General features: G+C 62.2%; 1 protein-coding gene across 1 annotated transcript in view; it reads right to left on the bottom strand.

The window, feature by feature from the left end:
- The window catches only part of COL5A1 (collagen type V alpha 1 chain), a 150733-nt gene that overhangs the window by 12384 nt on the left and 125275 nt on the right, over positions 1–13074 (bottom strand). Inside the window, exons 48-64 of the mRNA XM_081802663.1 lie at positions 12196–12272; positions 12000–12107; positions 10843–10896; positions 10012–10119; positions 9365–9418; positions 9019–9072; positions 7762–7815; positions 7073–7126; positions 6272–6379; positions 6144–6197; positions 6003–6056; positions 4942–5049; positions 3432–3485; positions 2374–2409; positions 1912–1965; positions 1057–1312; positions 657–769 (exon numbers count right to left, since the gene is read on the bottom strand). Coding sequence (XP_081658789.1) covers positions 657–769; positions 1057–1312; positions 1912–1965; positions 2374–2409; positions 3432–3485; positions 4942–5049; positions 6003–6056; positions 6144–6197; positions 6272–6379; positions 7073–7126; positions 7762–7815; positions 9019–9072; positions 9365–9418; positions 10012–10119; positions 10843–10896; positions 12000–12107; positions 12196–12272 — 1400 coding nt within the window. The remainder of the gene's footprint in view (positions 1–656; positions 770–1056; positions 1313–1911; positions 1966–2373; positions 2410–3431; positions 3486–4941; positions 5050–6002; positions 6057–6143; positions 6198–6271; positions 6380–7072; positions 7127–7761; positions 7816–9018; positions 9073–9364; positions 9419–10011; positions 10120–10842; positions 10897–11999; positions 12108–12195; positions 12273–13074) is intronic.

The raw sequence follows: 13074 nt of genomic DNA, 5'->3' as shown, positions 1-13074 counted from the left end.
GGCTACAACCTGCCTGGACAGCTGGCCGCCTGGGGGGCGTCGTGGCGGTCTGAGCAGGCCCCACGCAGACGGCGCTGCGTCGCAGTCATCTTGCAGTTAGAGACCTTGTCCACCTCACCTGTCCTGCACCCAAGGGGAAAGCAGCCCACGTCCCCACGCACACACACGCCGGCCCCACGCCTGTGTCCCCACACACATTCACACAAAGTCCCCCTACGGAGGGGACTGTTAATCGATGTGCTCGCAACTCTCTGTGCATCAGAACCTCGCTGACCAAGATTCCGTCCGGAACAGACTTCAGACACACGCGCTGCCCTCGGGAGAGACAGGAGCGAGTGCCCAGATGTCCGCCGACACCGAGAACCGAGGCAAACGCCAGCCTCTCAAAGATGCATCTGGAGGGCTGTGGACTTGGCCCAAAGGCCATCCTATGGGTTTCAGGTTGGTCTGAGGGCAGACTTGTGGGGTCATTTCAGGAAGGAGCTGAGCACCCAGCGGTTGAAATCCCCATGTGGGGATGGCCGTCCCCTCACCTGCCACAGCACCAGGCTGTGCCCAGCCCGTCCCGCGGCTCAGGTCTACTTCTGGGGGAGAAACCTCGGCTTTGAAACCGTTCCCGCCGTGACGGGAAGGCAGTCGGGGAGGCAGGCACTCACCCCCTCGGACTTCTTGTCGGGGAAGACGCACGTTGCCCCTCCGGCTGTGAAGTTGCAGTAAACTTTGAAGGAATCTCTGGAGCACCCCTGGTTAGGATCCACCCAGTATTCACCTGGACGGCAGACAGGGAGGGGATTCGTGAGCGGCTCCCTGCATGGTTCCAGAAGCAGCTGCAACCTGTCAGCGCAGCTGACGAGGGGCCGGCTGCCTTGAAGGGGAGCCTTCTCTTGCTCCCCTTCCCTGGCCTCCCGGGACTTGGTTCCGTCCTGCGACGCCTCCGTCGGCTTCTGGGCGAGATGCCCGGGCAGCGCGCAGCACAGACGGGGACACGGACGCTGTGTCTTTCCCGCCGCACAGGCTGCCCCGCACCCACCCGCCATGGGCCCCGCGGGCCCCTACCGTCCGGGAAGTCGGGGTGGCAGAGCTGCAGGTCCTTGCACGTGCGGGCGGGGTTCTGCTGCGTGCCCAGGGGCCGCTTCATCTGCTCTATCTCCAGCTTCAGGGAGTTGAGCGAGCCGAAGATCTCCTCCATGCCGTCCGCGTAGTCCACGTAGTTCTCACCGGCCGCGTCATCCAGCAGCTGGCTGGCGTCGATGTTCCGCCGGGTCCTGGACGCCTGGATTGGCAGGGGCTGGATGACCTCGCCAGGGGGACCCTGCGTGTGGACAGGACTGGGTGGGTCCCAGTGGGAGCGGCACCAGGGCAGCCGGGGCCCCGTGATCTGGCTGCAGACGCCCATCTCCTCGGCCTGCTTTTCCTCCGTCTTTCCTGCTCCCGAGCGCCACACGCCCAGCCCCACTGCCGGGCCTCGCCTGCACGCGCACCTCCCTCCTCCGGACCGCGGCCTGGGGTTCGAGCCTCAGCTGGGCTCAAAGCAACCGGCTCTCCCCGGCCTCTGCAGCCCAGCCTGGGGCCACACACAGCGGAGCCACGCGAATGCCTGCGGGTGTGGGAGCCCCAGCCGAGGATGGAGACAGGAATCGAGAGGCTGCACGGCCAACCAGGGTGACCCATGGAGGACGCCCCGCGATCTGGCTCATCACGGCCCCCACCTGTCCCCCGGGGGCCTTGTCAGAGGCTGCCCACTGTCACAGCCCGCACACGCACACGCACACGCACACACTCTCTCCCTCTGGCGCCCAGACTCCCCCCACCAAGCTCTGGAAAGTGAACAGCACACACACATGCTCCCACCACTGCCTCAGTGTCCAGAGAGCCCCCATCCCCACCTCCAAGTCTTCGAAGGCTACTCACCGGCGGGCCGGGGGGTCCTGGGTGGCCCGCCTCACCCTTCGGGCCAGTGGGACCCTGGGAAAAAGAAAAGAGAACCAACCCTCATCACCGAGGCCTGATGGGACCTAAACCCACTCTGCGCTCCAGAAGGATCCCCAGAAACTGGCACGGAGACCGTGAGGGGCGCAGTCTAACGTGCCAGGGGGCAGGACGGCAGGGACCCTCCCATCCCCAGTGCCAGATGGAAGAGCCTGACGCCCCGAGATGGGAACTTAGGGGCACCACCCCGCTCAGGTGGGGGCAACAGCCCACATGCCGTGGTCTGCAGCAACCCCAGCGGGGGACATGCTCGGGACAGCCAGTGCTGGAGGAGATGCATGAGGACCAGTCAAGGGGGAAGAGGGTCCAGGATGGTGGTCATCGAGGGGGACACACCCCCTCGCTCAGGGCAGAAGGGGCCTATTTGGGGTGCACACCACTTACCGAGGAGCCCTTAGCACCTTTTGGCCCAGGAGGACCCTGTAGAGAGTGGAGGACAGAGCATCAATGAGCAGGCACCCCTTCACCTCCGGGCGCCTGTCCTGACCCACAGTCCTGCTCAGGCCTGGCTAACTCTTCACCCCCAGCCTGCACCCGAACCCCCTTTCCCAGGAGTCTAGGCTTGCACTTGCTTGACTCAGGGGGCAGGGGGTACGGCTGGCGCTCAGCCATATGGAGGCAGAGGACGGTCCTGTCTGACCCCGGTTATCCTGCCCCCGTGCCCACCCCAGCCAGGAAACCACAGTTCAGGCAGCCAGACTCGGAGGGAGAGCAGGGGCCAGCATCGGATCGCGGGGCCACCTTGGGTCTCGTGGACCCAGGGCCAGCGTCAGATCGCGGGGCCACCTTGGGCCTCATGGAGGCAGGGCCAGTGTTAGATCACGGGGCCACCTTGGGCCTCGTGGACCCAGGGCCGGCGTCGGATCGCGGGGCCACCTTGGGCCTCGTGGACCCAGGGCCGGCGTCGGATCGCGGGGCCACCTTGGGCCTCGTGGACCCAGGGCCGGCGTCGGATCGCGGGGCCACCTTGGGCCTCGTGGACCCAGGCCCAGGCCCAGGAGGGGCGAGTGGAGGTTCACAGACCTGCAGGATGGCTCTGGCATGCCAGATGGCCCAGCAATGTGGGGGATGCCCTACAGGTAGCCCCCAACCCCTCTTGTCTGGGCCGGGCAGTCCTGCTCACGCCGATGGAGACAACTTCCTCACCTTGGCCCAGGATGTCTGTGGTGGTACATCCATGTTTCCTGAAATGCCTGCCTCCCCTGCCTGAATCCAGGGCCCAGAGACCCCACTTCCTTGCTTCTGTCCCTCGGGGCCCCGACGTGGAGGTGATGGGCAAATCCACCCCGGGCCCCACGTCCACTCGGGGATGGGCCCAGCCCTGGGGCTCCTGACTGTCCCATAATCCTCCCTGCGCGCTCTGAGGCCCACGGCCAAGGCTTGCCTGCCTCCCTGCTGTCCCCAGAACGAACCGGGGCCACCCACCCCTCCCAGATACACACCGGCAAGCCGGGAGGGCCCGGGGGACCGATCGGGCCAGAAGGTCCAGTGATGCCCTGAAAAGGAGCAGACAACCAGTCAGACCATCACACAAGGAGGGTCACAGACGCGCACTCCTGCCTAGAAACCGTGACTCTCTGTGCTCGTGGTCTCTCCCCTAGCTGACGCCCTCCAACGAGGGGCCGGCTGCCTTGAAGGGGAGCCGTCTCTCCTTATGGGGCCTGGTGGAGCCCGAACATGCGCCAGGAGGCTGACCACCCCGGCCTGGCTGCCCGGGGGCTCACAGCCTCTGGTCAGACCCTCAGTCCGCGCAGGCCAGGCCAGCTGGTGCGGCGGGGGATGCACGCTACTTTTCATACCCAGCACCCCTGCTGTATGGGGGCCCTAAGACTCATTCCACCTGGAACCCGATCCCACATGACCCTCCCACAGGGGCTGAAGTGACAGCCGGGGCAGAGGGAGGCTGAGAGCAGGCGCCCTGCCCCCCACCTCCACCATGGGGACCAAGGCAGCTCATCGTCATCAGAATCTGAGAGATTCTCGAGCCAGCACCTCCCACCCGGGACGCTGCTGGGACCGGCTTATGGTGAGGGCACAGAGCGGGGCTTACTTTGGGGGCGGAGACCCCGGACATCTTCCTAATTCTCAAGGTCACTGGGCTACCATGCCCTGGACAGCACTCATTTAGGGGAAATGGTCGATGCCACAGGGAGAGCGGTGGCGGATGAAGCAGGGCTTCCAAGGACATCACCCTAGGACCGTACGGGGCCCCACACGAGTCCTACTTCATTCCCCGCCTCCCTGGCTCTGTCTCCCGAGACCTGTGCCCTTGCAGGCCTGGCATGGCCCAACAGGGGCACAGATAAGAGCACACGCACCTTGGGAAGCAGTGATTCATACCTGGAATGAAGCCCTCACGTGGGAGGGGCACAGACGTGGCACGCCGGCCACGTGCCCCCGCCCACCTCCAAGGCACCCATCACCCTCCCCCTGACCATGGAGTCCACGTCAAGCAGTTCACTGGTGCAGGGCAGGGAGGAACTCTCTGGCAAAGGTTTGCAACGCTGTGGTTTGCTGGGGGTGCAGACTCAGTCGGCGACTGTGGTTCCCAGGGAAGCCTGGGGCCACGTGTGCACATCCGGGCTCAGGGTGCAGGCCCTGCCCCCCGTGTCTGGCAAACATGGCCCGAGCCTCGCCAGTGACGTGGGCCGTTAGCTGGGTCAGAGGCCTTTGCATGGCCGTGAGGTGAACCGGCCTCCCCTCTGAGGCCAGCGGGGCCACATAGAAGGAGCTTGCTGGTGGCCGGTCAAGCCAGGGCTGGCCGCACTTTACTCCCCACTCCCTGTGCACCTGGGCGGGCCGTCCGCTCTGCCATTCCCATCCAGAGCTGATGGACGTGAGGACGTCCTTCCAGCTCTAACTGGCCTCAGGTCCACTGGGCACCAGGTTATAAGATGCTTCTCACCACCCGTGAGGAGCCACGCTGGGGGAGGGGGGCACCACCTGACGCACCTGTTCTCCCTTAGGGCCAGAGGAGCCCTGGGGGCCGGGGAGACCACGGTCACCCTTTTCACCCTGTTCACCTGGAGGTCCGATGAGTCCGATCAAGCCTGGATGGCCCTGTTGGCGAACAAAGGCGGAAGGGGTGCTCACTGTGGCCATGTCTTACCGCCAACCCCGTGGGCTGGCTGGATGGGGCGGCAAGTCCCTGCCATGGGAACCACCGGCCAACTCCTCCCGGTGGGGGGACCCACCCAAAGGCAGGTCAAGAGACAAGACAGCAGGTGTGACATGGATGGACTTCGGTAAACGTCACACCTAAAGAGATGGGGAGACACAGGTCCAGATACAGACCAACGTGGGAACACGGTGTCTTCCCAAGGGACGTTTGTGTGTGTCTTATAGGCATTGTCCAGTTTTTGTATGGTCAAAGTGTGCACCTTTTATTATAGGACACAGAAACATCTATGGACGTCAGTGAAAAAGTTAACTGAGTATTACAGATACTGTAATAATTCATTATGATTTTTATTTTTCAAGAAAAACTCTCTACATAGGCTTACACATGTTTGTTTTACATGAGTCTGCAGAAAGTTCTAGAAGGGCTTTTCTAGAGGTTGAGTGGTGATAGGCACCGTAGTAGAAAAGAAACAGAAACTCCAGCCCTTCAGATGCAACTGTCTGGTTTGTGGATGTGCTTTACACTTGTCAATAAATCCACGTGAGCAGAAAAAGTCACCCCCAACTGGAGAAAGTGAACGGGCTTTGCCCTGCTGTGGAGTCCCAGCACTTTCCCTGTGGGAAGCATCCCGGGCCACTGTGTCCAGAGTGGGCGCGCTCCTTGGACCCTGGACGCCCCTCTGCCGGGACCTGCATGCGGGCCTCCGGGGTCTCCCGCTGAGGGCAGGGACCCAGTGTCCCACACGGCATAGGCCAGTTGTGGTTCTCGGCCTCCCAGGACCCGTCCCCAGCCTGCGACGGGCACTTGCCGGACAGGTGACTGGTAGTTTGAAACCCCGTGTGTCTGAGGGGCCCCGAGTTACAGCCTCAGAGACACCTGACTCCCGTCTTACCTTTTCCCCTTTGGGGCCAGAATCTCCTTTGAGGCCAGGGAGTCCTGGGGGACCCTGTGGAGGGGATGGCAGGATCAGAACTGTCCTCCCCAACTCCACCCTCCACCACTGCCGGGGAGCGTCCCTGGGGTCATCACTCACCATGGGTCCAGGGGGGCCATCGGGGCCCGGGGAGCCCGGGAGACCTTGCTCACCCTGAAACACAAGGGGCCGTCAGCATGAGCCCCTCCCCTGCAGCGGCCGCCCCTCCCTGGCCCCCATCCACTCACCACAGGGCCTGGGATCCCTCGCAGGCCATCAGGCCCGGGCTTCCCGGGGGCCCCCTGGGGCCCAATGGGGCCAGTCTTCCCAGGAGGGCCTTCCAAGCCAGCTTCCCCCTGCAGGGCGCAAGGACACAGTGGGACAGAGATGCTTGAGGCTGTGGCCACCCTGGCCCAGGACCACCGCTCCAAGAACCGCAGATGCCCCCAGATCCCTGGGGCTGCCCCAGGTTCTCCACGTTCTTTACAGGAGCCGCCCTGACCCATTCTTCTTCTCCCTAAATTCCTCAGCCAGCAGAGCTCCCCAGTCTCCAGCGACCCCGGCCACCACAGCCTTTCCAGGCAGCCCTGCACTCATGGTGGGCACGGCCACCATTTCCTAGGTGCGCACAGGGCTGGACGGCTCCCACCCCTGCCTCAGTTCCCGCCAGGACAGCTCCAGGAGGCGGACCGGGCCATGGGCGTCACAGGGAGCAGCCCCTCGAGGACCCTGGGCACCAGGCCGCAGGTGAGCAGCTCGGCATGGGCGCCCCGCCTTCTGCTCAGCCCCACGGTGGGCATGGCTCAGGGAGGCGGCTGCAGGTCAAGCACCCGGCCGAGTACCCCAGCACCTACTCCCCTTCTTCAGGCTGGAGGGGCCGACGGCCTGTGGGCAAGCTGCCTCCCTCCCCATGGGCGGTGAGAGCTCTCCGCTGCCCGTGTGGGGGTCCTGGGTCCACACCTCTCCAATCCCCACCCCACTCGGCCATCACACAAGTGGGGAAGCTTCTGGAAGCTCTGTAGTCCCAGCTGGGCAGAGAAGCACGTTACCTTGGCTCCCTTCTCTCCCTGTCTGCCTTCGGGGCCTGCGGGGCCTGGGGGGCCCTGAAACAGCAAGGGAACAGCACGTGAGGGGCTGCTTGCAGAAGGCAAAGCGATGAGCTCACTATCTGGAGGGAAACAGGCCTGGGCTCGACGGGTGGGGAGGGAGGGCCGGGAGGGTGGGGAGGGGGCTCGTGGGCCCCTGGCCAGCCATGACGAGGCCGTCAGAATGAGTCCCAGGGACCCCGGTTCTGGGCAAAGCCTCGGAGTCCATCCGGGACTGCCTCTGGCAGCCCGCAGTGCTGGGGCCCCGTTCCCGGTCACACCAGACGGGCCAGCTTCCTGCAGCACAGGCAAGGCTAAGCATTCCACGTACAGAGAAATGCCGTTTCGCCCGCTCGGACTTGGGAGAAAGGTCTGACCCAGGGGGCGAGGCTTTTTCCGGCCTCGTGGGTGCCTTTCCCCCACGATGGGCATGACTGATGGCGTCTTGGCCTCTCCCAAAAGCCGGGGGTGATGCGCCTAGCAGGTCCGAGGGCTGATGACATGGCAGGGCTGGAGCACACACCACAGACAGAAGGCTTTTCCCCACCAGGATGGCCGAGAGCATGCGGGGCTGGGTGGAGGGCGCCGGGGGTGGGGGTGGGGGGCCTCCTGCGGGAAGTTGGTGGGCGAGAACAGCTTGCAGCATCATTTACCCTTTTTCCTGGAGGTCCCGACGGTCCCGGTTCACCAGTAGGGCCTGGGGATCCCTGGTGTCAGAGAGAGAACACAGAATTTGGGAATCAGGGTCGGTCAGACAGAGGCATGGCGGGTCTGAGCTGGTGTGAGGCTGACAAAACACAGAGTCCCCAGTGTCCTCTGTCCTCGGCCAGCCCTGAGGCCGCCTCTCTTCCTGTGGAGCTGCCGCGAGAAGTCCCAGGTGAAGTCATGCTGTACTTGACCTCTGCTTGGACCTCTGCACTGGGGGCTGGTGCCGCAGCTCTGTGGGCAGGCCTGGCTCACATCGCAGTGTGGCCGCATTTTATGTTTGTGTAAAGATTTATTTATTTGAGAGAGAGTGTGAGCACACAAGCGGGGGTGGGAGGCAGAGGGAGAGAGTCCTCATGCAGACTCCCCACTGAGCACAGAGCCCAATGCAGGGCTTGAACTCACGACCCTGGGGCCACTCCCTAAGCCGAAACCAAGAGGCGGACGCTTAACAGACCGAGTGGCCAGGCGCCCATGTTGCCACATCTTGAAAGAACACTTTCCCTCCGCACAGCAATTACTCTGGGTACTCGGGGACGGGCTCCGTCCGGACCGCCCCCCCGCAAACATCCCCTTCTACAGAAGTGGGCCCCCCGAGGCACAGGGAGGACAAGGGTCATCCCAAGTCACAGGCCAGGGGGCAGGGGGACCTCGGGCATCTCTCGGGGGACCTGGCCTCTGAGCTGGTATCCCTAAGCTTTCTTTGCTTGCTACTCATCTGAACCTAGTGGGCCTGCACGGAGGAAATCCCCGCCTGGTTGGCGCAGGGTGGGGGTGAGGGAAATCGGTGACGGACGCCGTCCGTCCCCAAGGGGAGAACCACTGGGCGCGGCTCAGTGTCGGGTGTAAGCGGTAAGGTCTAGTGTGAGCTCAGCCCCAGGGGCTGGTCTGGGTAGAGCCCTTGGGAGGAGAGGCGCCAGCCCGATGAGGCAGAAATAAGGCCATCCTGACGTTCACAGGTAGGCTTGGGGCGATCACAGACTCCCTGGCGGTGAGTGCCAAACCACGGGCACAGCTGTCCCTAGCTTTCAACAGAGCCCGCAAGGGGCTCACAGTCCCCTGTCATGCTTAAGAGCTGATTCTACAGGGTAACTGGGCTTGGGTTTTTCTCAGAGATGAACAAAGCAAGCTGCAAATCCCCAAGTGCCCGGTACCCCCCACCAGGAAGCTGTGCCGGGGTCCCTGCAGCTGACGAAGGGACTCACCGTTTGTCCAGCCTCACCATCGTCCCCTTTGTCACCAGGGGGGCCATCTTGACCCTGTGGGGACAAAAGCAGGTTCCTTCTGCCTCCTGATGGCACCCGAGTCACACACCAGCGCCCTCTGCGTCCCCAGCCCCTTCCCGAGAATCCGAGTCCGTCTGGGCGGTTCAGGTACAGCAAGCTCAAGCGGGAACGTGCTCTCTAACCAGCATCACCTGGATGCCACTTGGGAGAGCACCGTGCCCCAAAGAGAATTCATAAAAGACACCCAGAGAGAAAGAACTGGGGCTGGCAAAGGCAGGTGGAGGGCTATGGGGGGGGAAGGGGCTCGGTGGCCCTAAACACCTACCGCGGGGCCAGGCTCCCCAGGAGGACCAGGATCTCCGGGAAAACCAACAGGGCCCTGAAAGGGACGAAAACAGGCACATCTGGGCCCTCACCCACCGAGCTGCCGCGGCCACATCCCCGCAGACCCCCACCTCACCCAGCCCCTGCAACACCCTCCATCCTGACACCAGGAGGGCATCACCTCATCCCAGCGACACCACACCCCAGGCAAGATGGGCTCAGCGCTCTGCTTTCCGGGCACGCAGAGGACAGGCGCCTTGCCCGCGCTTCTGCTCCCAGAGCTCCAGGCTGAGATGGAGCCCAGACCTTCAGGCTTCTAGAATGTGCCACCGTGCAGAACCCCCTCCTGAGGCAAAGCCAGGGCAGGCCATGGGAAGGGGGCGTCCACATAGACCGCCGTTCACGCAGCGCATGACAGCAAGCTACCCGGGCTCCGCGCATCAGCCCCCACGGCCGCCCACCCCACAGCTCCTCTTCCTCACCTCCATGGCTCTGGCTTGGCAGCGGGGATAAGACCTCTACACTTTAGATATGTGACCCCAGACCCGTAGCAGTCGGGAGGCTTTAGCACACTGCCAGTGAATGAGAATAAGCCAAGCACAGAGCCCCAGCAGCTTCGGGGCGCTGGCACATCTCGGAGCTACTCACGGGGCTGCCTTTGGGTCCGTCATCCCCAGGGGGGCCTTTGGGTCCAGGGGGTCCAGCTGCACCTGAAGGGCCTGACTCGCCCTTCTCACCTCTTTCTCCTTTGGGCCCCTGGAGGGGAAGGCCAGCGTCAGTGTCCTCAGGGCCGGGCTCCGTTTCCCGAAGCCCAGTGCTGGCCTCAGGCATGGCCCCTTGTTCCCATGCATGGGACAGCAAGTGCCTGAAGGGCCCCACACTGGGGGGGACCAGCCACTGCTCGTGCTCCCCAGCCCTCAGCAGCTCCCTGCACGGTCGGGCCCCACTGGCTTACGGGGGCCCTGAGAGGTGAAGCTTTGGGTGGGAGGGGCTAAAGGGACTCAGGCCACTCCCTGGTTTGCAGGTGGAGGGAACAGTTAGAGGCCCAGGAGACCTTTGTCCACCAGCCGCCTCCTGGGCCCTAGAGCCTCCCACAGGCTGGCCTGGAAAGAATGCCCATCTGACCTGAGGTCAGAATCTTCCAGATCTGGGCTGATGAGGGGACAATCGCCCCCACGTTATGGGTCTGGAACACCACAAATGGCATAGCAACTCACAGCCTTCACTCATGGGTGTTCATGGCACTCACGCTTGCACACATGCACAAACGTGTGCACACTCAGGCATGCTCGCCCACACAGACACACACACGTATTCAACCCCCATCTCACTCCATCTTGTTACAGTAATTCCAGGAGGTAAGCATGAGGGGAGACTTGGCCCCCATCTCATGGACGGGAAAACTGAGGCAGAGTGTGAGCTTCCCATCCAGCAGAGGTCCATGGTGGTGCCCAACCCTCGCCCCCCGAGTCCACTCACCGGGGGGCCCCCTTCTCCAGGCAGGCCAGGCTCCCCAGCTTCACCAGGCTCACCCTAAGGAGGAAACAGAACATGGTTATGGTGGCGCGGGGAGCAGGGGCCTCAGCTCCAAGCATTTAGCAACTCCTCCCTGTTGTCAGGCCCTAGGAGTGGGGGGCCTGGGGTGAGAGAGCGGTCACTGCTCTGTGACAGCCCCCGGGATCAGAGGGCAGACACATCCATGTCAGGAGAAGTGACACTGGCAAGCTCTGCCGGTCACATGGAGGAGGTGACCACAGAACACGGAGCGTCACAGACGACGCTGCAAGTGAGTTCTGGGGGAGAATCACGAGAAGCCAGTGGAAGGGCTGGGAGGACAGCACAGGAGGGAAGGGCCAGGCAGAGGCAGACAGAACGCAGCAGAGCATGCTCAGAGGGTGCAACCATCAGGCGGAGGCAGGAGCCTGGAAGGAAGATGCCTCTGAGCAGAAGCAGGGCATCATTAATCTGTGGTCTTAGCAGGATACATTTCTCTGTAATTCTCGTATCATAAAAAATGAGCAGTGATGGAGGACTTCTTCCAATTTTATAGGCTGAAGTCAGAAAGTTCTGGAAACAGTGTACAGGGAATGGAAATGAACGGAAGCATGTCGGTTGCATTCCTTTTATCCCAAGGAAGTAGGATAAGTGTTAGAAGAAATGCACACTCATGAGCGCTGCAGGGGAGTCATGCCCGCCCCACACACGCATGTACAGGCACGCACACATATGTGCACGCACAGAAGCCCACCATGCTCACTGAGGCATCCCTAGGACCCACGCCCTAAAATTAATCAGATCAGATAGGACCCCAGGCTACGAGAGTACAGAATTGACCACAATGGGAACGGTAAAGGTAGCCCCCCACCAAAGCAGTTCCAGGGCTGGAGAAGTAGACCCATCAGCTAGATCCCGGAGAAGGGGTGGGGCCTGAAGGCCATGGCGAACAGGGGTCAGAGCTCCCACCTGCACCGCACAGATCTGCTAAGTGTCAAAGTGCATTGGACAGGAATGGCCCAGGCCCACCCTGCGTGTCTCCGTATCCGCAGCTGGACACACACACACACACACACAGCCCCGGGCTCCCCGCGCACACTCGCGCATCAGACTACGCTACAGCAGGAAGGGGTGAGGCTCACCTTCTCTCCCACAGCACCAGGATTGCCTATCCCGCCCGGAGGCCCTTGCGGCCCATCAGCGCCTGGAGCTCCAGAGGGTCCTCGGGGGCCGGGGGGACCTGGGGGACCCTAGGGGAAGGAGACCCATTGAGCACAGACAAAATGCAAACCATGACCAAATCAGAACAGGAGGTTAGGGCGTCCCGGGCACACTTACCATCTGACCCACGTCCCCGGTCTCCCCCTTCTCTCCGGGAGGTCCCGGCAGGCCCTGGGGCAGGAACACAGCAGAAACTTAGCGGGTCGGCGCTGCGCCACCCAGGACCCACATGGCTTTCGCGGTTTCCCCGCCACGGTGCCAGGCGGCTTCCGAGAGCCTCTGAGCGTGCTTCTAAGCATGCGGCCAAACGGGAGGACACCCCCATGATGCCAAGTCTCGGAATTAGCCCGAGGAAATCATTAGAGAGTACTTGGAGATTTACGGACCAAGGCGCTGGCTGCAGTGTCCCATTAAACAGTAAAACCTAATGAGCCAACAGCAGGGATATGTCCGAATAAATCATGTCGCCACCATATGCTGGCACCCGATGCAGAGACTAAAAGTCACGTCTTCAAAAATAAATAAAAAGGGACACGTCCGAAGCACATTTAACAACACTGAACACAGCTCGTAAAAGGAAATGGGAGAAGCTTGCACAAATTTGCTATACACAAAACGGGATTCAGGTTTTCCAAAAGCCCAACGAAACCACCCATGCACCTCCGAGCACGTGAATACACGCGTGTGAAGGTTCGGAGCTGAAATGTGCCTGAGCGCTCAAGGCCACCCTCCCTGGGTGGTCCATACGGAAGTTTTCCTTTACGTGTTTACAACTGGTCAATCACTTCACTTCCAGCATCTCTACAATGAGCTCCGGGAGACATATCACTCGTTAAGAGACGCAAATATGGACACGCCTGAAATTATGGGGACTGGCATGGCTTTCAATGAATGAGGAAGTCCTGGGAGGTCCCCAAAGCCTGGTCTTAGATTCCCCACTCTTCTAATGTCAGGAGGAGAGGGGAAGGAAGGGGACGGGAGAGGGGAGGGAAGGGG

This window comes from Leptonychotes weddellii, chromosome 14 (genome assembly GCF_054177405.1).
Source record: "Leptonychotes weddellii isolate Sample4059 chromosome 14, ASM5417740v2, whole genome shotgun sequence".
In the NCBI taxonomy this organism is placed as follows: domain Eukaryota; kingdom Metazoa; phylum Chordata; class Mammalia; order Carnivora; family Phocidae; genus Leptonychotes; species Leptonychotes weddellii.
Note: the sequence above shows the minus strand (reverse complement) of the source record. Positions and strands in the feature narration are given on the sequence as shown.